This window comes from Protopterus annectens, chromosome 4.part0 (genome assembly GCF_019279795.1).
Source record: "Protopterus annectens isolate FY-2018-M chromosome 4.part0, PAN1.0, whole genome shotgun sequence".
Taxonomy (NCBI): domain Eukaryota; kingdom Metazoa; phylum Chordata; order Ceratodontiformes; family Protopteridae; genus Protopterus; species Protopterus annectens.
The window spans coordinates 1,572,119,754-1,572,146,962 of NC_056733.1; the positions used below are offsets into that span (position 1 = coordinate 1,572,119,754).

The window sequence follows — 27,209 nt, forward strand, 5'->3', positions numbered from 1 at the left end:
AAAAGCCATTCTAAAAAGAAGCAGCAGTAAAAAGCACTTTGAAAGTCTGTTTTGTGGCATTTGCACTGTTTGTATTTTAAATGGTCACTGAATGGTATGAAATGTTACTTAAAACTAACTGAGTGAAAGACAGCAGTGTATGCATGTAAAATCAATGCAGTGACAGCAGCTTTAGAAAGAAAGAGGCCTGCATGATGTAAGTTTTTAAAGCCAAGCGCTGCATTGTGGGATACCTAGAGGCAGATTAAGCAATCAGAATTACTTCGAGATGCCAGACCCCATGTGTTCCCAGACTGGTGTTAAAATGTAGGAAACATCGAACCATGATGAAATAAACATGTTTTTTGAGTCTGTGGGTGTGGTTCTCCTTTAAGTTCTTCCCTCACTGACTTTGTTTTTAAGTCTGTTTTGTTGGGGCACTGCTCATTGTTGACTAATAGACAGATCCTGATATCTTTGTCTTTGAATCCTGACAGAAAGGACATGGGGAATACTACTAGAATGGTATCATGGCATTGAGGAGGCATTTTGAATGTTCTTGTCCTTATTTCTTACATCCAAGGTGGAATACGAGCACACCCACTTACCCATGGATATCTGGTGTACAGCCTCAGTATTTTGTTAAAGCTTGGACTGAGTTCCCTGACATCTACTATGAGTTTACCACTTATTCATCTCCCTAAAGAAAGATTAATACCTAACACCATTCACTCCTTCTTCAACCAACTCCTCTGGTTTGGGGACTGGCAGTTTAAAAAAAATCTGCAGCTCACTTCTGTGACAGTAGGTTAGCAGCACTTTCAAACACCTTCTCACTATCACCTTAAATGCCATGATGAGGGTTTGGAGTGACATCTTTTTACCTAGAGGTAATTATTATATATTTCTTTCCTAGATTTTATTGTTTCCACATACTTCATATCCGCAGGAGGCCTCATTGCCAGCAGATCTAGAAAACAGTGTAGTTGTATTACACTTCTCCCTCACACAAATATCTTCCATGACTTTGCCTGCTCTGTTGTCCTCCTCCATGTTGATCTTACTGGTACTATAAATTATGCTACACTCATCTTCCATGTACCATGTTGTATTAAGGGGATTTAGGTCTTTTGATTCACCCTTGGATTGAGTATTTCCACTCTTCTGCATATATCTTTTCTTGCTGTCATGTTCTTCCTTTCCCAGCAGACAGCTTTGAAATCTTCCATGTCATTTGCTTATTTTCTTTAGTGCTTAACTCATTCCGTCCCATACAGCTCTTTTGAGTGTGCAGCTTTAGCTTCCAGTGGGCATGGCTTGAGCCTTTTAAAAATGAAGTTATCACCGTACAGATCTAACAAATATTCATTGACAGAGGTCAAATATCAATACAATTGTGTTTGCCATCATGTATGCTTCAAGAAAAAGGTTCTGATACCTTGTATGTAGCATAGTTTTGGAATTATTAATGCAAATATGAACAAGCAATATTTGACTCCTAGAGGCGCAAGAGGAGGTAACTGCAGAAACGCCTGGAGGCACAGTCAGCTGTAATCAGCTCATTTTTTTTCTTTTTGATTCCTTCATTTGTGTACTGATGGTTTCTGCTGATAGCTGCTTATTTCATGCAGATGCTATTAAATGCAGAAGAAAAACTACTGTACATTTTCAAGTGTTTTCTCAAATGTATTGAAATGGTCTTTGGTGCCTCCAGGTAAACTGGAAAGAAATTGGTATAAGTGTAATTGTCTTAATGGCATATTCAAGCTGGGGACCATCCTTTGTAGACAGCCTTTAATTTTCACTGATTTCTTCCTAATTGGGATATTTGAGTCACCTAGCCACTGGTGAACAAATTGACATGCCAGGCTCCACTGATGTGTTGTTACCTCTTTTCTAGGAGATGGTGCCTTATTTTCTGAAAGAATCACAGTAATTTTGTAGATTTTTTTTTTGTCCAGCCCCATCCTTTTTCGCCAGTTTGCCATTGATGATCTTACTGTAAACATAACTTGCCACTCAAGACAATGTAGCTTTAGGGACACACAACTATGTAGAGTGATAAGGTTACAATATCATTTTTGTATTTGTGTAGTTCACACTGTACTTGGTGGTCTATCAGATTCTTTTGAGTGGAGAGAGAAAGTAAAAGAAAGAAAGGGAGAGAGAGGGGGACGGGAAATGAGGAAGAGAGAGAGAAACAAAGAATTCATGGGAATAATGGCGAGATTTATAGGATATGGAATATTCAGCAAAATGTTGCAGCAGAGTCTTTGGTAAAGTTATGAGATACAGAAGATTTGGACCATAAATGTGACATACAGAGACATAAACATGTCACAGATGGAAACCACAGATGCAGAAATAGTTGGACAAATGCTTTGAACCTTCACATTACCACAAATTTATAGTTTTGAATCCATCTTGGGTAGTCTAAGGCACAATACACTAACAGTACACTTCTGGATGTTTTCTTGAAAAGATGAAAAACAGCTACACTGATTAGGGCTTATTTTCCAGTGGAAAAATAGTAAAATACTAGATTAATGCATCTATCTCAAATACATTGTGTATAGAATGAATGGTTGCTTTGTGCTCTCAGCAACATCATGGCTCTTGCATAATCTCCCAGATATAAAACCTTACAACTTATATCTGCTGTGCATCCTTGGGCAATAGGCTCTGACACAGATGATGCATTTCTGTCAACATTATCATACATGCATACATTGCCTTCTGTTTCAATTAAATCTGCATGTATGTGATGCATACTTTGAAATCAATAGGCAGTTTATATGTGGTACAGATCAAGTTTTGTGTGTGTGTGTGTGTGTGTGTGTGTGTGTGTGTGTGTGTGTGTGTGTGTGTGTGTGTGTGTGTGTGTCTGTGTTTGTGCATGTTTGTGAGTGGTTATGTATGCATGTGTATGTGTGAATGTATGCGTGGGCGTATGTGAGTGATTGCTTATGTATATGTATTTTTGTGTGCCTACACATGTATGTTTGTGTCCCTGTGTGCTTGTCTATGTGTGTATATGTTTGTATGTATGTTCATACTTACATGTGTAAATGTGTGCATGTTTTTATGTGAATGCTCATGTGTGCATGTGTGTGTGTGCGTGCGTGTGTGTGTGTGCATGTAAGTGTGTGTGTGTGTGTGTGTGTGTATGTGCGTGTGTGTGTGTGTGTGTGTGTGTGTGTGTGTGTGTGTGTGTGTGTGTGTGTGTGTGTGTGTGTGTGTGTGTGAGTGTGTGTGTGTGTGCACATATGTATGTATATTTTTGTGTGTGCATGTGTGGGTCTGGTAAGCCTTCACAGTAATACAGACTTGTAGAATTATAGCTTAATGAAGGAATAAATTAGAATGTGGCAAGAGTGGTCACAATTTCTTGCTTTTGGTGCTGCAACATAAACAAAAAAGATACAGTTACAGTTTTTGCAATGATATATACACACATATATATATATATATATATATATATATATATATATATATATATATATATATATCTCAAACACTCATATACGCACCATCCACACACACACACAAAAATATATTTCTTTTCATTTGATAATAACGATGCATGCCATAATGGTTGAGTCCCTTCCTCCCAAAAAATGGTGCCATTGTTTATCCTGTACATGATTTGCTTCACTTTTTGTTTTTGAGCATTTTATTTTTGCCTGCAATCATATAAGCTTAAGTTTCTATTTTTATAAGATGCTTCAGCAGATTACTTGTCTTAAGATTCCTTATTTTTCCCAGTAGTAACCACTGTCTCCTGTGGTATTCCAGTTTATTCCTTTCTTACATTTTTTGTGGTAGTCATTCATTGTGTTTTGTCATGTTGGCTATTTGTTGTGGTACATAAGCTGCTTCTTCCTCTGTGAGGGTGCCAGCTGTCATGAAAACTGATACAACATAATCGTACTATTTCATATTTAAGAGCTCTGTACTTTTATTTCCTTATTGCATGGTCTTTGCATTATAATTTATGTTTGTTTCATTTGATTATTTTACACAGAGAGGCATGCTGTGTTGCATTTTAGCTGTATTTCTGTGCCTGGAAGCTGTAAGCATATTGTTGTTACTATCTAATAGCAGAATAGGTGCTTTGTACATCAGCAGGTGAAGAGAATACAAGGGTAGTTATACTGAAGAATATTGAAGCATGAGATAGTTATAGCTTCATAGATTCATAGGAGATTACTTGGCTAATAGCTCAAGATCCCTTACAAACCTAGCATTATTACCTGGATTTACACAGATACCGAAGGGCCATAGGATGGCATAGGTTTGTACCTATGCCTCTGAGTATTTTGCAGACTACTGTTGTCCATAAGGGACACATGCATCACTCCAGGAATGAATTTATGATTCCCAGTCCATTGATCCAAACTGCATTTGAAGAGAGCTAGGTAAGGGCTCTGATTAATATGAATAGGTAGCCTGTTCCAGAGAAGGGGTAATCTCTGAGACACACATATGTCCCGCCAGCATGCTTTGTTTATGTCATAGGCCAGGTTCAGATCCTTGGATTGGGTAAATATTGTGCTGTTTGTTTTGTGTATGTGTAACAGTTCCATCAGGACTGGATTTGACAATGGCTTGCAGGTTAGGCTTAGATCACCTGTTAGCAGTCAGTAGGAAACAGAGTAAGGGATAGGGCTTTTAGGTGATCCAGGTAGGACATGTTAACACCTTGTTCACCTGTTAGCAGTCAGTAGGAAACAGAGTAAGGGATAGGGCTTTTAGGTGATCCAGGTAGGACATGTTAACACCTTGTTCACCTGTTAGCAGTCAGTAGGAAACAGAGTAAGGGATAGGGCTTTTAGGTGATCCAGGTAGGACATGTTAACACCTTGTATTTTTTTGTAAGGAACCTCTGAGGCCACCCCAGTTGTTGCAAGTGTCTGGTCAGGTTCACATCAAAAGGTGCATTTTGCTCAATTAATGGTCTGAGGAGGTCCGAGTTTAATGGGACTATAACCTCCTTGGATCTAGATGCCATGCCCTTACTTGTAAGCTGTGCCACATAGAAGGACTTCCTCACCAACATGGACACATAGTAGTCAAAGTTCAGATTATTGTCTATCTGTGTACCTAGATCTCTCACCACTGGGTCCACTGTTAAGGTTGTGCCATTAATGTTGTAATTTGCAGTCATATTCAGCTTCCCAAATGGTATACAGTAATTATGCATTTTTTTCATTTATTTTTAGGCCATGACTTTGGACTGAGTCAAACCTTTCTGAAGAATATCTAGGCTACTAGGAGATTCAATGGCTGCCTTCAACTTGCAGTTATCAGGAAACTTGGTCAGCTAAAGACCATCTTGCATTGGCCTTGCCTTCAGAGAAGTATATTCTGAACAGGAGAGGTCTTAGTACTGACCCTGTGGCACACCACTAGTAACTGGCCTCTTGCTAGATGTGGATTCCCCCACTCAAACAACATGTGTTCTGTCTGTCAGCCATTTGGTTATCAATCTGGTGATATAAGGATTTATGCTTAATTTTTTGAGTTTTTCTTTAATACCTGAGTGAGAAATTGTGTCAAATGCCTTAGCCAGGTCAAGGTAAGCAGTATGTAGTATTTGAACCTCATCCATGCCCTTGGTGACTTTCTCAAAGAAGTCCACCAGATTCAGTAGGCATGACCTGCCCTTGATGAAGCTGAATTGGGTTGGATCCAGTGTTGTAGTTTTCCTATGTCATTGTTTATCAGCTCCATAATTGCTCTTTCCATGGCCTTGCATATTAGACTACTCAAACTTACGGGTTTGTAATTTTCTGGATCTGTTGATGGTCCTTCTTTATGCAGAGGGATGACTGTTTATGTCCTCCATTTTCTAGGGAGAAAGCCTGTTTGGAGGCTGTGGCTAAATAGAGATCCTAGTTGGCCTGATAAATCATGTTTAAAGCTAATTCAGATGCATCCTAGAATATTGGAAGGACACATCGAGGCCGTGTTTTTAGCTTTAGAGAATGCAGCGATGCCCTGTTATTTTGTGATAATGGGTGGAGGAGTGGAGGATGGTATTTCCTGGTTGGTAACTGGAAGTGATTGGGGATGAATTTATCAGCCACCAGACTTGCTCTATCTTCTGGCTGGGTATAGGTGGTACCATCTATAACTAACTCTGCAGATTGCTGCATGTTGCTCTTAAGACTGTGGGCATAACTGAAAAATGCCTTATGGTTGTTCTTTGCTTGGGAGTCCATTTTTGCCTTGAAGTTGGCTTTAAAAGATTTGACCAGTTCCCTGAGTTGCTTGTTTGGTCTAATGAGAAAGTTTTTGCCCTATCGTGCATAGACAAAAATGCAGACATAAACTGAGGTACACAATCGGCAGGCAGCTATTCTTTAAGCAGATTGCCAAAAAACATGATTTCTTCTGTTGCAAGGTCTTCTAGTGGCAGGTAGACAAACTGTGAAGGAGATATTTTTATTTCATTTATCCATTTAAACTTCATTGACTGGGTTAGTCCCACTAGGTCCAATGGCATCATTTCAGAGGACACATCATATGAAATTCATACTGACCTGGGGGAAATTGGGCAGAGCACTGGGCAACTTTCTCTATCACTTTTGCTGAGTGCCATGAGGGTCTTTTACTTCTAACTGAGATACCACCAACTCAGACAGATGGGACCACAGCTTATGTGGGAAGCTTGAATATGCACATATATCTTAAATGAGATTAAAGTTAACAAATATACTCACATTTGCAAGAAATGTTGCCAGAAACATAAGAAAAGGAAAAGTGGTTATGTAACTGATCAAAATATTCCTCTCTGTTAAAACATCCTTTAAGTGTCATGCAAAATGTTTTTGATTACTGCCTCAGAAGTAAGGGCTAGCAGTTTACTTTTGGTAAAATATGATGTACATAAATTTGCTTTGTGTATTTCGGCTTTTCCCGGGTAGGGGTCGCCACAGTGGAACTCCGGTCTGCTAATGATTGGTAGTTGATTTTTACTTGTCGAGTTACCAGCCCTGACACACAACCTTCAATGAAGGTACGCCCGTTCACGCATAACTCCACGCAGAAGACGCTCTAGCTGAGAATCGAACCGGACAGCATCTTACTGTGAGGAGACAACGCTACCGCAGCACCACCACCGCGATGTACATAAATTTGCTATTATGAAGATAATCATGAATTTCTCAGTCATGGTGTAACTAGCTGATGAAACTGAAGATATTACATGTATTTTCTTATCACACAAACATAGCAGGAATATAATTTCATTTTAGTGAAAACTAAATCAAGACTAACATTGTAGCAAAAGTTACATACTTGACATTGAGACTGCTAGTAGAAGTAGACCAAATGATTAAAAATATTTCTAGAACTGCCACATGCAAATAACTTTATTGAGTATAATTCTCTTTTCATACATTCCTTGTATAAAGTACTGTTTGGTGACTCTTGTCTGTTTTTAATGACAGCCCAATTGTTACTGCCTTATATAGCGTCTGTCTGGAAAGGTAGTTTATTCTGAACAACTGACAAAGCTCCATATGATTAAACCACAGTTGTTGATAAAAGATCGTGGCATGTAGATGAGTATCTTACTCTAATCCTTGTAAGGACTCTATCACAAGGAAAGACTGGTGCACTCATGCGGATGAGTAATACTTCTACAACAGGAAGCATATCAAATAGTCCTAGTACATACCTATGAACACTCTCATATGCACACATACATACACACACACACACACACACACACACACACACACACACACACACACACACACACACACACACACACACACACACAGAAACGCAAACACACACGCACACACACACACACACACACGCACACACACACACACACACACACACACACACGTGTACGCACACACAAACACACACAACAGTAACTAGCTTGGGTTATAGCTTTACTCTCTTCTATGAAATGCACTTGAAAAATCGCCTTGGGTATGTGAAATCCAAATTCTTCATCTTCTTCTTTTGCCTTTTTAAAACTTCCATATTGCATAACAATTTACATAATTAAAGTGGTACACATAAATTAATAAAAGTGAAAACAAACCATTTCATGCAATAGACATGTTTTATTTTTAACAATTATCATTCACACCAACATTGTATAAATTGCTTATTTCCTGCCTTCTCATTAAACCTCACTTCTCTTCCTGAACAATAATCTACATGTATTATTCCACAAATCCCATTTATTGCTGTTTTTGCTCATTCACTTTCTAAAGATCCCACCTGCAGTTCTTTTATCTCCTTTAAACTATTCAGTTACACTTGATTTAGATTTTGATTTCCACTTTCTAGTAATTGCTTTCCTGGCAGTCAGTAGCATTTTAAATTTAGTAAAGCCTTAATATGTCTAGGCAATTCGGATTCTGTGTCTCACGTTAAAAGAACCATTTCATTAGTTATAAACATTTGCACCCTCAACATTTATGACAAGGGACTCAGTAGGAATTTTTTAAAATCTGCCAACTCAGTAAACTCTCAAATGCATGCTCTCAGTTACCTGCTACATACCTACGGGAAAAGTCTCTGCTTAGAGTATAAAATACTTATGCAAATACTTCTAAGCAAAAATCCTAAATTTTCTGGACTTTGTTGCATGCTTGGGAGCCAAAATTTCTTATTCTTAAGCTATGTTTGCTGATCATATAATTTTAAATGTCATCAGAATGAATTTATTATTATTTTATTTTATTTGCATTTGTTTATCGGGATGCTCCACTGGACTGAAATGAGCCCATTTTCAGTGGAGAGCCAGGGAGGAAATCTTCACAATGAAATGTACAATGCAGGCAGATAATAATCAGAGACATTATAAGGTTACTGTGTAAAGGTTGAAATGTTTTGCTCAAACTGAAACATGTTTTGTTAGGATACAGCCTGATATAGTTGGTTACATTTTTAGATAATAGATTCTTAGGCAAAAATGCACAATATGTTTTAAGAGAAATTGTAAACTTGCATGAAGTTAAGCTGAAAAGAACAGGATGGAGTCATAAGCTAATGCTAAGAAAGGCAGAATGATAGAGGAGATACAGAGAGATTATACAGAGAAGTGGTTAATGTGGATTTAAGGTAATTATCAAGTTGTGGGAAGTGTAGATTTGGCACAAGTACAGTACCATAGAGAGGAAAGGTGTTGTTTCAGGGATTTTTTTTAATGAGGACTGCATTACTGGTAGTTCTGAGTAATAGTGGGAGGGTCTTCCATAGCTTGGAAATAGTAAAGGAGAAGAGCATCTGGCCGGCAGAAAAATTGGGCTTTTCAGTGTTTAGGAGCATTTGACTTTCGGACCGTAGGGGTCTATTTGGATGGTACTGAGTGAGTAGGGAAGAGAGGGTGGGGCAATTTGATGGTTTGAATATAAGTTTATGTGCAGTGGTTAGCTGTAGGTATGTAAGGCAGTGTGGGAGTTCTAACCAGTTTAGTAGGAGTAGTGAGGCACAATAGTGGAATGAATATTTTGCATTGGTCACGAAATTTTGCAATTTTATTATAGCATAAGTCAAGTTTGGATTTAAGGGAAAACTGGATATTGGTAAAAAGATGGATATCATATAATTGAGATGGCAGCAGAAAGGTGGTGGCCAGGGATAGTTTAGTGGGGAGGTCAAGGAAGTATTTGTGTTTACAGAGTGCGCCAAGTAGTTGGTGATTTTTTTTTATGTTACCGTGAATATGGAGGTCATATGTTAGGTTTTCATCTATGATCCATCCATCCATCCTTTATCCCTTTTCCCATTTTTGCATATGAGGTTGGGGTGTCCCGTCTGCAGTGACAATCAACTCGAGCCAAGGTTTACATCACTGGGTGGCTAGCCCTGCCATGGTAGTTCATTCACCCCACTCACTCGTGCACACACACTCACCTATAGCCAATTTAGAGTGTCTCGTTCACCTACTGCATGTCTTTGGAATGTGGGAAGAAACTGGAGCACCTGGAGGAAACCTGCATGATTGCAGGGAGGACTTGCAGACTTCCCACAAAAGGTGCCCCAGCTGAGAATCTAACAGGAGAACCTCTTGCTGTGAGGTGACAATGTTAACCACTGCACCATCGTGACCCACCCCATTTCTTTGTCGAACATTTCCATGATGACACCTAGTAAATATGTATTTGGAAAAACTTCAATGCTAGTGTTGTTTTCAGAGAAATAGAGAATTTGTCCTTGTTCAGGGAGATGGTTTTTGGGGGTAAATAGCATGAGTTTATTTTTTTTGGTTTTAGGGCAAGATGATTATTGGTCATCCATGTTTCGGTGGCAGTGAGGGCACTTTGGGTGAGTTGTAGTTGTGATGCGGAGTTGGTAGTACAGATAATGGCAGAGTCATCTGTGTATTGCATGACAGTGCCTTGAATGAGGGTGGTGTGGAAGTTGCTGATAAAGATACTCACTACCAGGGTCTCTAGTATAGATCCTTGGGGCACGCCTGTGGTTGTGTTAAGGAATGGGGAAAAGGATTGCTTGCCACTTAGTTGATTGTTGCCTGTCTATGAGATAGTTTGAGAACCAGTTTAGGGTACAGGGAGCAATGCCTAAATTAGACAGTTTGGTGAGAAGAAGGGGGTGGGAGATGGTATCAAAACACTTGAACAGATCAAGAAAGAGAGAAGACACCATTTTTCCAGCATTTCAGGCATGGTTGACTGTGTCCAAGAAGGATTAAACAGCTGTGGTAGTACTTTGCCTATGCCTAAAGCCATGTTGAGTGGGAGAAGGGCTTTGGTTGTGTAGTAGGTGATTTAGAAGTTGTGCGTGGATGCATTTTTCTAGGATCCTAGAAATGGGTGAGAGGATGGCAATAGGTCAAAGGTTGGAGATATGTGTGTTGTTTCCACCTTTGTGGAGAAGAAGAATATATGTTTTTTTCCAGATTGTGGGTATATAGTACTCCTGGATTGATCTATTAAGAAAAATACTGATAGGATAAGCAATAAATATGGCTAATAATTGAAGGAATTCCGGAAGTAGGTTATCAGGGGCATTAGTGCCAGATTTGAGTTTTATAAGTAGTTTTTTAATGGTAGCTGTAGGAATAGGTGAGAGAGAAAAGTGCGGCAGGGGAGCTATGATTATTTAGGGATGGTGAGTTTGCAGAAGCTAAGCTGGTTTGAGGTAGGTTGGTAGCAAGATTGCTGATGGCATTTTGAAATATGAGTTAAAGAGTTAGGCTATTTTGGTAGGTATCTTATCTGGGCCTAGGCATCGGTTGTTAGTGGAGCCTGGTTTGAGTAAGGAATTTATGGAGCTCTAGAATTTTTTGGGGTTATGCTTGTGTTGGCTTTGTAGACTAAGGTAGTATTCTTTTTTGTTATTGATTATTAGAAGCTTTACTTTTGGAGTTGCTTATATTGTGTAAGGTCACAGGAGGGTTTATTTCTTTGCCATCATTTCCAGGTTTTATCCCTGGCAATCATGAATTGCCTAGTGGGTCTAGTAAGTCAGTTGGCATGATTAGTTTTCACTCTCTTTTGTCAGAGAGGCACCAATTTGTTTAAGATCCTGAGAAATGTAGAGTTAAAGAAGTCTACTGTGTCATAAAGGGGAAGGACTTTCAGTGGATCCCAATTGAGGCTGTGTAGAGTTTTGTTAAGGATGGTTGGCCAGAAGTGGGATAGGACTCTGATTTGTTTATACTGGTGTTTACTTGGCATTGGGGTATTTTTATGTATTATACAGGCAGGTAGGTGGTCACTAATACTGTTGGGTAGAGTTCTCGTACAGGAGATTTTATTAGCATCAGAGACCATAATATAATCCAGGATAGAGCCACTGTTGCTGTTTTTATTGGGTCTGGTTATATTGGTGACTAGCTGAGTAAAGTTATATAGGTTTATGGTGGTGGAGGGATGGTGATGTGAAATATCAAGCCAGTTGATATTCACATTGCCTAGAATGATTGTTTCATTTTTTTTGAGTTGTTTGAGACCTAGGCTAGGATTTCTTCTAATATGGTAATGTTATTGCCTGGAGTGATCTACAGGACTACAATACAGAGACTTTTGTTGTTATTCACTTTTAAGAGGGATATAAGTATTTTGGCGGTAGAAAACTGAGGGATAGACTTGGTGTATGGGACTATATTGAAGTTAGTTGGGTATATCATTGTGACACCCTCACCTTATTATGAGGTCTGACAAATCTTAAGCAGGAATAGCCTAGGAGTAGAAATTCAGTATTTTAACGTAGGGTTTTAACCATGTTTAAATAGCGGCTATAATACCTCATTGTTTGTGTGCTATCCAGGAGTGGAAGTGTGTGATTTTGTTTCTGATACTTTGGAGGTTGATGGTGGTGATGTTAGTGATGTAAGGTGATTACACTGGTTGAGAGGGGAGGTGGCAGGACCTGGGTTGGGATGTATGTCTTCACACTGGTGGGTGGAAATTTGAGTATAGATATGGTAGAGTGATGGGGTGCTGCTTCTTTTTTTTGTTTTATATTGGCAATAAAAAGTCATGTTTGTTTTGGTGCTTTTTTTTGTATGGTAAGGATTTTTACTTTGCTGTATAACATAATGTTGGTTGGATATACAGGCTAGAGGATATACAAGAGAAAGTGGTAAGAGGTGGTGTTTGTAAAGAAGTGATAGAAATAGGTTTGCTGTATTTGCAAGGTATATGAAACACAGTTAGCATTAGTAGATAGAGGGAAAGAGGGTGAGAAGTAGTTATTAGGTGGGAATTGACATGGTGGAAAGTGGAGGTAGTTAGTTTAGAAGACTGTAAAAGGATGTTATAATAAGCTGGAAGGGTTGGCTAGAGGATAGTACTAGATCTGAGGGCTAGAGAAAAGAGTGAAGGTGTAAAGGTTAATTAGTGAATTTAGGGGATTGTAGGATTAAAGTAAATTGGAGCTAATTATATGGAATGTCTGACTGGATTACTCAAATTGATAGGAGGAGCTAGTGTTAGGATAAGTCTAACTGAAATGGGGATAGATGGGAATGGGGGTAGAGTAAAGAGTAGAGTGAGCCCGAGTGTAGCGAGGACGAACTGAGTGGGCTGGCCTTGGCTTCAGTTTTAGCTCAAGTAAAAAAACAATCAACAAGGTAAGTTATGATAGATTAGAGAATGCTTGCAGAGTGTAAGGAAAAGAGAGGGATTCTATGGAGGCTGATTGCAGTGCTAATACTCTCCTAAGGGGAGGGTGGAAACTTTAGGCAGGACAGAGAGAGAGAAGTTAAGGAGAAGCAAGAGAAGAAAAATGTTACAAAGAAAGGATAGAAGAAAGGTTAGAGATACAGTTTACACAAATAACTGTGGAGGCACTATTGTAGAAGACAGTGTTGCATGTCTCTACAAAGATATCTACAAGTGCCAGGAGATATGATTCAGCCTGCGGGGTAGAGGATTGTAGGACAGCAGGAGGAAGAGGGGGACAGAGTGGTGTGAGGTGATGTATGAGGGACCTGTTTGTTATGAGTCAAGGGATAGAGAACAATAGTAATAATAATACTAGCCAGTTGACTTTACATACATTAACTGTTTAAGACAAAGATCCTGGATAGTAGGTTCAGGCATCCAACGGGAGGGATGAGTGCTTTCCCTTTGGGTCCAGCTTGGTTCATTGGACTCTCAGGGATTGCTGAGAAGAAGGTAAGGTTAGATGTGTTTCCTGATAGAAAAAGGAGAAAGATCTTTTAAATTAGAGCAGAAACTCTGATAATGCTACCAGCAATACACCTAAGTGATATGACAGGGTGGGTAGGAAGACATATAGGTATATAGGCAACAGTGAAAGGAGGATGAGGAGAGAGACTATAAAGATGGGATAAGAAGGAAATAGAGGTGGATAGGAGAATTCATTGGTGGAAGGTGAGTAATAAAATAAAATAAAATTCCATTTGGTGTCAATACATTTTATTTTTTAGAAGCCTTTGTGGTAGCATTAACTTTTGGATTACTTCTTCTGCCTATCAAAGATTTCCTTTGAATTTTGTTATGCTGCTTAGAAAGTCACCTTTTGGGTGTAGAGGTTATAGTCTTGACTGTAATTCAATCAGCTGATGTTGAAGCAGTGTAACCTGATAAGTCATTTGTGACAGGCAAGGTCAGCCCTCCTTTCTTGGAGGGGGGGGGGGGTGGTTTTCCATCAGAGTATTGCCTTCTGGTGGAGCTTAGAATTCGAGCCTTAGTTACATGCATGCTTAACTGCACCTCTTTGAAGAAAGATTATTTTAAAATGGCACTGAGGGATTGTTAACATCAGTAATGCAAAAGTTTGTGTGCACTGCAGGCCTGATGGGTACGACCAGCATACGAGTAGGAGCATTACTAGAACAATCCTTACTTGATGTGTCTGGTGAACACCTGGTGCATGATACCTGTCTCCTGCTGTACTAACAATAAATGTAGCTGAAGAAGCAATATTCACCCCTGTAAAGGATGGACCTTTATTTTTATGCTGCCTGATTTGGTACTTTTGGGAGATGCTTGGTCAATGGGGTATCATGGAAGCTAGATGAATAATGAAGTGGACATGTTTTCTTCCTCTTAAAAAGGGGCTTATCCCTCTGCAAAAAACAAAATTGTTGAGCTGTTCATCATAGGTGGTTTTCATTTCTTTTTCATTTTATGGAAATTACCTTCAGTGACTCCACATAAATCTCTCATTCTGCCCATATACCTTGAAAGTATTACTCCTTCACAAGCAACTTACAGTTTACCTATTCCTATGTCCTAGGGTTACCACCTTTTGTCATGGCTAAAACCGGAGTAAAGCCACACCCCCTGTGTCACCAGTAACCCCGCCTAACCCACCCCCATCCCACCAACATTCTGCCCATTTTGTGATGTCACAATGACATCACCCAGCGCAGAACACCCTCTTTTTCCATTCCTGCTACCTGCTTTCAGCTGATTTACTATGCTTTTCTGTAAAAAAGTATAGTAAATCACCCGATTTACAAACTCCGATAGTCTGTTTCCTTTTTGAAACAGAATACCAGAGTTTGTACAGTGTTTTCCAGACTACCAGAGAATCAGTATGATTTCCGCATAGTCCAGAAAACAAATGGAGGGGTCGCAACCCTACTTAGGGTTACCACCTTTCGTCATGGCTAAAACCGGAGTAAAGCCACACCCCTGCATCACCAGTAACCCCGCCTGTCCCATCCCCTATCCCACCAACATTCTGCCCATTTTGTGATGTCACAATGACATCACCCGGCACAGAATGCCCTCTTTTTCCATTCCTGCTACCTGCTTTTGGCTGATTTACTATGCTTTTCTGTAAAAAAGCATAGTAAATCAGCTGATTTACAAACTCCGATAGTCTGTTTCCTTTTTGAAACCAAATACTGGAGTTTGTACAGTGTTTTCCAGACTACCGGAGAATAAGTTTGATTTCTGGATAGTCTGGAAAAAAATGGAGGGGTGGCAACCCTAACCCTACTATGTCCCTATTGCTGGCTAGTTATAACTTCTTCACTTTAACCTCCCCACTTCTACCCTGCTTTACTTCATCCTACTCTATTTATTCTAAGGATCAACATGGCTACTTCACTATTTCATATCCTTTTCAGGTTTTCCTTTGCTGATTTAATTTGATGGCTAAACTTCTCTATCAATATATTATATAACTTTTAATACTTTTGCATAAATCATGTATAGCGTCAGTCTTTGTAATGTCTTTGTTGTTGAGCTATTGCTTGAAAATGTAGCTTTGTACATTATTTTATTTACACCTTTCCCAGACGTCTTTTGAAAAAGTGATCTGCAATTAGGGCCAATGTGGTTAACAAAATGTAAATAAATAAGTAAGTAGCTAAGTCAACAAATAAATACATAAATTGACTGGGCAGGTGCATATAGCAGACTACACAGGATTAATGTGCATGACAGCCATATTGAGATTTGAACATGTGGATGAAGTTGGTTCCATTTCTGTACATGAACACCTCATGTTCCTTTTCTCAGTTTTTATTTTTACTTTTAATCATATATGATCCCAAACTATTTGTATCTGTATACTATTTTGTAATATCTATGACATTGTAAGGACTTGTGATCCATATTACTTGTGAGCCTCTGCTATCTCTGTAAAAAACAAAAACAAAAAAAAAAATCTTGCTTTTTTCCCACTTTTCTGAGAGTTAAAAAAGTTCAGTTACAGGCTTGCTGTTCCTGAACTGTTTGAAAGTTTCTGTGAGGCCATTTTTGCTTGGGCTGAAGGAGGGTCTCTCTGTTCATCAGTGGCAGTGACTAACATTGAGCAGCTTCCTGCCCCGTAGAGGTGGTTACTGACTTGAAACTGTAGTTTTATTTTCCCTTTTGGGTCTATTCCTGCTTCTTTCCAGCCCCTGCTATCAAGCATGCTTTAACGTGCTTTAGCGCGATTTAGCTGAGTTGCCACTAGAGCAGCATCGGGCAGCCGGTTAAACAAGGTTAAACTCTTTCTGGCTCCAGAAAGTCTGTTCTTCAATTTTTCCCTTAGAACTGCTCTGTTAGGAACCTAAACAATTTACACCTACACTAAAAGTGCAGCACTTGTTCCAAATAGCTTTTCTTCTCAAAAGCTCAGCACTTGTCTTATAAGCATATCCCTTGTCTTATAAGCATTCTCTTTGCAGGTCAAGCACTCCTATATTATACAAATCTCTCACTAGCAAAACCCCCAGGAGTGCCCACTTCCCTGCTAAGCCCACTACTTTTCTGTCTCATACCAACTCATAATTCTTTCTAGCATGTCGAAGGGTCAGATGCTGGCGTCCTCTCCTGCCCATTTGGTGAATCTGGGAATTCTGAGACAATGTTACAATTGCCTCATGTACACGGACAACCATCTCCTCCTCCCATGTAACACTAACACTTGTGAGAGATGCAGCTATTTAGCCAGACTGGAGGCTGAGCTCTCTCAACTCAGGACTGGCAAGACCAGGCAGGAGGAGAAGGCAACTACACACACCACAATACCAGTCTCACATAACTCAACCACACCACTGAATCAAACACATAAACACACTAAGACATACTCAGAGGCTCTGAGTAAAAATTTACCTAAACAGCAGAGGCCTCCAAAGCAGACACCCAAGCAACTGCAAACTCAATACACCACACAAACAACACATAAACAACAAAATCAGTGTGCAAAGCAGTCACTGCCCTTAAGGCCAAATACAACACCAAACATACTTGTCATAGGTGACTCCATAGTCAGACACACTGATGTCCTGCTCACCAGACTGAGTAAGGAGAAGGTCACAGTAAGCTGCCTGTCGGGCGCTAGAATCCGCCACATAACACAAGCACTCAGGTCTCTCAACAGCAGGTACAAGTACGACTCAGTCATTGTCCACGCTGGTGTCAACGACCTGAGACGTACCTCCTTGGATTACATGAAAAGAGACATTGAGGAGCTCTCTGATTATGTAGCCCAGGCAGGTATGACCCTGACCTTGAGCAGTATCCTACCTTCACCTAGAATGATGCCACAATACAGTGATAAGATGATCAGCTTTAATAATTGGCTTAAATTCTGGTGTAATTCAAAGGGGATCCAATGTCTGTCTGCCTGGGATGACATGCTGGACAAGCCACGCTGCCATAAGGGACGGCTTGCACCTGTCACCCTAGGCTTCCGGATATTGGCAAAGGCTCTTGCCACCCCATAGTGCCTTTTTAGGCAAGGCTCAAATTCTAAACCTACCACCCTAGAACACAAAAAGTAAAAAAACTAAGGGTAATGCTGCTCAATGCCAGAAGTCTCAATCTCAAGATGCACGCACTCGAGACCCTTCTCAGTATGGAGAACATCGATGTCTGTGCTGTGACAGAAACCTGGTTCAAGGCTCCTGAGAGCACCCCAGCACTAGCAGGTTTCACCTCATATCATGCGTTCCGGCCCCAAAATCCAGACAACACCAAGAAAGGAGGGGGGGTGTCCATATTCATAAAGGACACCCACACCTCAAGGTTGGTGGCAATGCACGATGCATCGGAGACCATCCAGGTGCAATTAACCATAGGCAAGACTGCTCTGCAATTTGTAGCATGTTACAGGCCACCCTCTCAAACTCAGGAACCTCACGTGGCCTTCCTGAAAACAATGGAGGCGATAAATGTATCTCCAAACACCATCATACTAGGTGACTTCAACTACCCTAATATAGACTGGGAACACTACTCAAGCCCAAACACTCTAGCCCAAAGGTTCCTGGAGTTCATAAACTCAAATGCCATGGAACAACTAGTCACCATCCCCACAAGAGGAGAAAACATACTTGATCTCATCATCACGAACATGGGATCACAATGTTCAACACCGGAAGTATACCCCTCACTGGTGAGATCAGATCATAAACTAATCTCGCTGGAGGTCCTCATCCCGCCCCACCTGAAACAAAAAAGACCACAGTGAAAAACTTCTCAAAAGCCGACTTCACACTTCTAAAAACTAGTGTGGTCTCCTTTAAGGCCCCTGAGCCAGTGGTAAACATTACTCAAACCGCTGAATCACTTACAAATGCCTTCTACCAGCACCTACAGGACTGCATGGATCAGGCAATCCCAAACAAAACTAAGACTCTTTGTACCAAAGGCAAGCGTCCAGTCTGGTGGACCCCAGCCATAAACAAGCTCTACAACAAAAGGAGGAAGCTACTACAAGATAGAGCAAAATCCTTGAAAGGTAAGACACCTTTGATCATTATAAGTAAAAACTAAGAGCTCTCATAAAATCATCCAAGGCAAATTTTGAGAGAAAAATCGCCAAGGATTCAAAAGACAATCATAAGGCCTTCTTTAGCTATGTTAGAAACCTAGGAGGAAACTCCCAGATATGCTCAGAATTAGTTCAAAATGATGTGAAGATTACTGAACCTACACAGATTGCCAACATAATGGCTGACAGGTTCAGTGCAAACTTTCCCAAAAGGAGAGATATCTATACCAGAGGATTGTAGCCCCCCAAACATCTCCAATGCCCAGGTGAGAACTGCTCTCTCCAAAGCAAAAAACACAGCATCCATGGGACCGGATGGTGTCCCCGGCTGTGTGCTCCATGAACTCAATGAGGAATTAAACCCGCAGTTAGGACAGCTGTTTAATCTTAGCCTCACCTCAGGATACGTACCCAAGGAGTGGCGCGGCGACTGTGGTCCCACTTCACAAGGGCGGTGACTCCACCGACCCTGGAAATTACCGTCCCATTAGCTTGACAAGCCTTATCTGCAAAGCCATGGAGAGGATCATAATGGAACTCATAAATAAAGACATAGGGAACTTGCAGACTTTGGATCCAACCCAGTTTGGCTTTGTCAAAGGCAGATCATGCCTTTTAAACTTGGTTGACTTTTTCGAGACAGTCACCAAGGCCATTGATGAGGGAAAGGCAGTCCATACAGCCTACCTTGACCTGGCAAAGGCCTTCGACACAATACCCCACTCAGGTATCATCAAAACTCATCAGCTTGAATGTAAACCCATACATCACAAGATGGGTTGCAAACTGGCTAAGTGACAGAACCCACAGGGTCAGAGTTGCTGGAGCCATGTCAGACTCAAAGCCTGTCACAAGTGGTGTCCCACAGGGCTCAGTCCTGGGTCCACACTTGTTCGGCATCTACTTTTCTGAAGTACAAGCAAACACAGGAGGGTTATGGCTGACAAAGTTTGCAGATGACTGCAAACTGGGCCATAGTCGAAAACACATCTGACACAGATATCCTTCAGAAGGGCCTCACAGAAATGGATAACTGGTGCCAGAGCCATGGCCTAAAGTTAAATGCCAAGAAATGCATAGTCATACCCTTCGGGAAAAACAAGGTTACCCCTAGCTACCATATAGGTGGCAATCCACTGAGCACAGAAGAAGTCATCAGGGATCTGGGGACCCAGGTTGACAGTAGCCTTCGTTGACACTCATGTTGCTAAAGTAGTTAGGAAAACCTTCTACATTGCCCACCTGATCATGAAGGGATTCACATCTAGATCAAGGGAGGTCATCGCCCTGTACTCATCACTCATTAGACCTATGATTGAGTACAATGCCCCATTCGGAATGTATCTGACCAGACACCTGCAGCAGCTGGAAAGGCCCCAAAAGTTCCTCACCAAAAGGATAAAGGGTCTCAAAAATATGTCTTATGCTGCCCGACTGAAAGAACTCCAGCTCTATTCAGTCTCATACCGCTTGCTCAGAGGTGACCTGTGCCTGACATATAAGGCCATGTCAAACCCTGATTTGATGAATATGCTTCACCTCAAAAATCTAGATCCCTCAGAACCACAAGGGCGGAGACTTAAACCTTGACACGGTTATTAATAGAACGTGCTGGAGGGACAGATTCATCACCCAGAGACTCCTATGCTGTGGAACAAAATCCCGGTACATGTGAGGCAGAGCACCTCGCTGGCCTTGTTCAAGAGGAATCTTGACCAATGGATGGGGGATCGCAGATATACCCCAGGGATTACTTCAGTGTCACTGCTTGACAGAGGCACAGCAAAATAATAGGCATAGTTTTATTCAAACTAAAGGGGTGGCGAAAGCCAAATAACTATGGGCTAGGCTTATAAATGCCCTTGGGCAGATAGCCTAGTATGAACCTATGAACCTATGAACCTATAACTTCATGACTATATAACTATTTAGCATTACTTTATTGGGTTAGTCTGACAGCAGAGGCCTTGAGGGAAAGCTCCACACTGCTAAGAAGACATTTATATAAAGAGAAATAATTATACATAAAACTGAGAAATGCAAGACTACAATTGTTTCACAAGCACACATCAGCCATATATATAATCATATTACACATGTACAGCAGGTCAGTCAATAGTGATGAGGATACACATCAGTCAAAAACAGTATTTCACAAACTTGTATAAAAAATTATACTGAGATAGAGGAAAGCAGTTTTTTAATTGTTTAGCAGCCAGCAATAGAGGTACAAATAATTAAAGTTGAAAGGATTAAGAGAGATGTTTGTGGATGAAAATAGAAAAGCAAGTTGGGAAAAAAAAAATTAGTTGTCAGCAGGTGTAATAAGGCCTGCCATTGGCTATTTGTCTGGCTAACTGAATATTTTAACAGTGCAATTAGAACCGTTTTACCATGCCACAAATAACTTCTCATCTCACTGCCAGAATGAGGCTTTGAAGCAAAAAAAAGTAAATCCAATTTTCATAAACCTACCTATATGGCAACATGCATAGTGAATCACTTTACATTTTTTCAGCACATGAGGAAGCTTTTAACAACAAATGCTAATATACAATGGGGTAGCTTAAAATAGTTAATAAATTTATTTTTAAATATATGTTTTACAATAGTGATAAGTAACTGATGGAATTTGGATTGGAAGTAAATTTGCACCCTCCTGTAGAAATTTATTCACTTTGGATTTGCCCATATGACTAACTCATTTCTGTCATTGGTTATTTCACCTTCACTGCTGATTGGACAATGATTATCAGTACTTTATATTCCTCTTGTCTTTTGAAGTGGTAGTATCAGTATATAATAGCAACCATTGTTTATCATTTGCTTCTTATTTATTAAATGTCGTTACTGTTTTTTTCTAACATTTTTGTAACTTGTACGCAACAAAAAAGTAAACGTGTGTGTGTGTTTGTGTGTCTTAAAATCATAGATTTTTGATGCTGAATTTGGCCCACAGTTGTGCTAACTTCCCGGTCTTTTATATAAGCTGGAAGCCTATGTAGTATTTTTATATCAGTCCTCATAAAAACTGCCCATTGTCCCATGTATTTTTTAGTTCTGTTACTGTTTTGCTTCCAAAAACCTAAATAATGCTGCAGGAATCATAATATAACTCTGAAAATGTAAAACTGAGCACATAATAAGAAAGGAATTTTTATTTTGTGTTTGTTTTGCAGGGCCATTCTCTTTTATACTGTAGCTATAATACAAAGTCAGAGCTCTTTTAATTCATGACTAATTGCCTGCTTCACAAGATGGTCTCACAACAGCATTTAAAATCTTGAATTGTAATAATTTAATTGGATCATTCCTTCTTGTTGTTTTATTGTTAATGTGCTGAAAATATTTACTTGTGCATGAAATGATACCTTGTAAAACACTAAAGAGTATGGATGCCTTCATCTGTGTTTTTTTTTTTTTTTTTTTTACTCATGACAGGTTGTGGTTTCGACAACTGTTAATGTTGATGGCCATGTCCTGGCGGTGTCTGATAACATGTTTGTACATAACAACTCAAAGCATGGGCGGAGGGCTCGGAGGCTCGACCCCTCTGAAGGTACGCCCTCTTATCTGGAACATGGTAGGCAAACCATTTTCATTGGCTAACAGTGCTGCTTTGTATACATTGATCTGACTATTCCTGTTCTTGATTTAAGCTATATTGAACATTCTGAGTATTTTTTTTTTTTTTTTGAGTTTTTTACTGTTCCACAAAAATGACAATGCTAAAGCTTGTCAGATTTTTGTTTGGCTTGAAGGACACACTCCATTTTCATTTCCACCATCATGAGTCTTTCTGCAGTTAAACTTTGAAGTATATTTTGTTTTCCTGCTCAACATTTAAAAGGTTGATTACAGCAAAATTCGAATACAGCTCTAGCAGCTGGCTATATCATATCTCAACGATATCACTATGGAAAAAGGATGTTTTTGCAAATCCCAAAGACAGTTTGTCTTTCTTGGAGAAATTGATAGGACTTTGAAAAACAGGGGACCAGGGCTTTTGACACATGCAAGGTTCCGATGTGAACAGATGTGTCATAACATCATATACCTAATTTTTCAACAGAATTAAGAGAATAATTTATCTGTCATTACATTATCCCTAAGAAGACCTATGCAAAGAAGTATGGAGGAATCAAATGGAGCAGGAATTTAAAAGGGTGAAACAGGGGAGACTAAAACAGCAATGACAAAAAAAATGTATGCTGTTTATCAGCTGATCCTTAAGATTATTTTATCTGTCTGAAATTCAATTGATGTACAAAGCATCATGCTAGAAATATCATGGAAAATAATTTTGACTTTGCAAGTATATACTTCACCTGGTATTATTTTGTGATAGTTGATAGCAGTCTTAAATGCCTCATCTTTTTAACTGACATAGACTAGAATTCTTATTCACTAAAGTTTATTTTGACGAACTTGTTCACATATCTAACTGTATCTACAGAGATTATTTTCAGTAGAAAACATGTTCAGTGCACTAAAAACTAGGCCAGTCAACCATCTAAGTAGAACCAGAGTTCCTGTTTCTAGTACTGTTATTTCAAGCTATAGCTGAACACATCTGCAGCATTTGAATAGTTTTGCTATAACATCTATGTTTTAATGACCATAGTTATAACAAAATGCAGGGGGCATACTCAGTATTAAGGCTGACAAATTAAACTGCTTAAGGAGCTTTATAAAATACAGACAACATAAATACTGGATGTATATTGTTTGAATTTGTCAAGAAACATTGTATTGGCCCTTTTGATTTCTCATAATCCATTCAAGTCGACAACTAGAATATTTTCAGCTATAACGCGCACACACACACACACACACACACACACACACACACACACACACACACACACACACACACACACACACACACACACACACACACACACACACACACACACCGAGTCTATTGTGAATATTTAAAATTCACTAAATCAGCTATTCAGTATATCTAACCCCATTTCATCAAAAGACATGAATACCAAGAGTGTGTCCTTCAAGCCAATGTTTTTTTTTGAAGGGGGGCATCCCTCCACTTTAAATATGCCAGCTGTAATATTGCACATTGTGGGGAAAAAACACAAATTCATATAACCCTCAGTGTGAGGTCAACAGAATACCCACAACACTAAAAAAACAGTATCAGTGTAACTGAATCTAATGGACAAATTCACTTACACAGCTATAACCAAGAGATGCATGTGGTCAGTCAACAGCATACATCAATTTACTAAACTTTGTTTCAATGTTGCAAAGAACATGTTCGACCATCTGCATTTCAACATCTTCATTAATGATTATTTAGCTTATTTGCTTGAAAACAATGTGGTTGCCATTTTCAGTAAATAAATAGTATCTAGGATTTATGTTGAAGTAGTAGCCGCTAATGGCTAGAGGGCCACTGGAAGAGAGCATGGGTGGAGGTTTTAGCAGTTAATGTTCTGGAGAATAGGTGAAGTAGGACTATGACTCGCAAATATTTCTAAAACATTGTCCATGCAAGAGTCCCAAATCTGGCGCCTGTGGTCAAGCAGGTATTGTTTTTCAGTCTTATACGTAAGGTCTATGCTACAGAGAACTCTTACAGCATGATTTCATAATTCTGTAACTCTGCCTCCTGGCATGTTACAAAGCAATACTATTAAAAGGCAGGAATTAATGCAAGTATCTTTTTTTTTTATTTTAGTACCCTGACTTTGCCCTGTCTGATAAACAATTCTAAAGTTTAGACATACTTCTGCATTAAGAAAGCATAATCATACCTTGTTAGTATTATTTATTTCATTTCTGTTGTGGTCTATTTTATGCCCACCCTTGTAATCCTCTCTAATTTTATACTAAATCACCTGCTCTATATAATACCATCACATCAAGGGTAAGCAGAAATGTCTTCCTTCTGCTGTTTGGCTAAAATAAATTAACTTTGCTGTTTAAGTTATAGAACAATTGAGACCAAAAAGTGTTCAGAGTGTTAATCTGCTATATATTAATGGCAAATTACACATGCCTGGGAGTTTTTGCTTTGCAGCTGTTTGAATTCCAGCTATGCCAACATGGTTCCAAACATAACACAAAGGAATAATTGTACAGATGACTGAATCATCATCTCTGGTTATTTTTCCTTAGAAAAACCGAAACCAAGAAAAACAGAGAATAAAGTTTTTCAAGTCATTTGTAAGGCCACCAAAATAAATCATAGCTGGCTGTTTGGACGTATAGAGAATAAATGGAATATCATGTGATGATGTCATGTGACAGATAATATACAATAAAGCATGAGACTTTAGAACAGTCAAATTTACTAACCAACAGGTTTTATGTGCCTCAGCTAGGACACATGAAGGTCTAATGTATCAGCATGGAAAGGGGCTATTATGATGTAATATTTCATCATGTGGTCCACATATCAAATGCAGTGTCAGACTGCAATGTTGCTATGCAGTGGTAGCCACTGTCAGTAAGCTTTTTGTTTTCATAATTGATGAGAAGTTAGGAAAAAAGGTTAAGCAAAAAAGGGCTTGATAAATAGATATGGGTATAATGAGCCTATTGTACACTTGGATTGTAAATGCGCCAATGTCAAAACATATTCTCCACAATTCATACTATGGTATATGAAGAAGCTGTGATAGCATCAGTCAGAAAAAAATAACCAAAAATATATGAAGAAATACACACACACACACACACACACACACACACACACACACACACACACACACACACACACACACACACACACACACACACACAAACACACTGTCTTGTTTTATTGACTTACAGATGCCAAATTCCCAAAGATTTATTTTGTTCAATCAGATGAGAGGATTGAATTTTTCTCCCCAATATTAAAGCTTGCTGTAGTGTTTTTACATATCGGTTTTGCAGTGAAGATAACCCCCCCACCAGAGGAACTAAGTTAATGCTGATTCCAGTGCTTCAGTGGAATGGGAACCCATGTTTTGAGCTAATATTTTTAGTGATCAATAAAACAATAAATCAACAAAAGTGATTAGAATAATTTATATACATATATATATATATATATGTATATATATATATATATATATATATATATATATATATATATATATATATGTTACATGTTATATGGCTATACGGTTTTCAAATCCTCACCAGCTTACAAACCACACCTCTCTAAACTGGAATCCACTTACAACAAGGTGGCCAAATTTGCTGCTGAACACCCATAGTATTCTCACCACTGCTTAGCACTCAGGAAACTAAACTGGTTAGAGCTTCCTAACTACCTTCTCCTCTCTCAACTTCAGATAATACACTCTGTTCTACACCAGCCGTCTTTCTGTCCCAGAATTCACTCTGTCATCTCCCTCTACACCACACCTAGAACTCTTCGGAGCTCAGAACAACATCTCCTTTCTATATACAAGCCAAAGATTAACATTGGCAAGAACCTCTACAGCTTTTCCCCAGCAGACAGCTGGAATAAACTTCCATTACACATTCAAAACACTAAGCTTAAACAACAGTTCAAAAATGCAGTAAAAAAACACATAAGCAATACACGACTATGTCAGTGTAACTATCCCCTGATTGACCTGGCTCCTCACTTCCAACTTGTCCAGCCCCCCCCCGGCACTCCTGTGTTGCCTAACCTCTCTTCTCTACAACAATATTACTGTATAATACTCCTTCTTCATATAGCCTGTCCAGCATGCATCTACGTATTTTTACTATAAACTCAAACAATAATTCTTGTGCCTTTTCTATGTCTCTGCAAAACACAAAGTGATAAATGTAAATATTCCAGTTGTATCCTTTGTACCCTTTGATTGTACTAGATGTACTATGCTAATATCTAAATCTAATGTCACTCATGTTAAAACTAATAAACTTACTTTTTTCTGTTGGGAAGCTTTTGTTTACAGAACTATGTACTATGTTACTTTAGTTAGATAATCAAGTGTCTTATTGTTTTTGTGGAGCTTTTCTCCCCAAGTCGTCACTGAAAAAGGGCTCTGACCCAGCTGGACTAACCCTGTCAACAAATGTAAAATAAATAAATACATTATCCATGATTTCTAAATATCCAAAGCTGAAACAGCTCCATGACTTTATTCACTTTAAGTAGATGATCTGAACTTCTTACATAAATAATGTAGTCACAGATGTAACGTCCTTATAGATAAAGCCAAGTAACAAGATATGCAGCCGGAAACGTAATCCTTATAAGTAAAATATTTGTTCCGACTAATATATTTATGTTTTTCTTTTCATTTTCTACCTTTGATATGTCTAGCATGCTGCTTCTTGCTGTTTTTAATCTGACATTTGTTATGTATTTTAAGTTTCACCATCACTGTAAATGTCTGTCTAACATAGGCTTGTTTCCTTCCTGGTGGTTCGGTCATTGTTTTAATTTTCATGTTTGATGTCAGTCCCATTCTCTATACCAGATGGTTACTGTGGACGAGAATGTGTGTACATGTGCTAATCTTTTAACAACCCTTCATTGTGTTACTAATATAACCTGCCAGTAAAGTCAGAGA

The 27,209-nt window shown here is 39.2% G+C and overlaps 1 protein-coding gene across 3 annotated transcripts in view; it reads left to right on the plus strand.

Moving 5' to 3' along the window:
• The window catches only part of LOC122799947 (transcription factor COE1), a 1,219,541-nt gene that overhangs the window by 721,245 nt on the left and 471,087 nt on the right, over nucleotides 1–27,209 (plus strand). For 2 of the 3 annotated variants that reach the window (XM_044069357.1, XM_044069359.1), the window contains exon 8: nucleotides 22,105–22,246. In XM_044069357.1, coding sequence (XP_043925292.1) covers nucleotides 22,105–22,246 — 142 coding nt within the window. The remainder of the gene's footprint in view (nucleotides 1–22,104; nucleotides 22,247–27,209) is intronic. The other variant, XM_044069358.1, reaches the window with a different exon arrangement.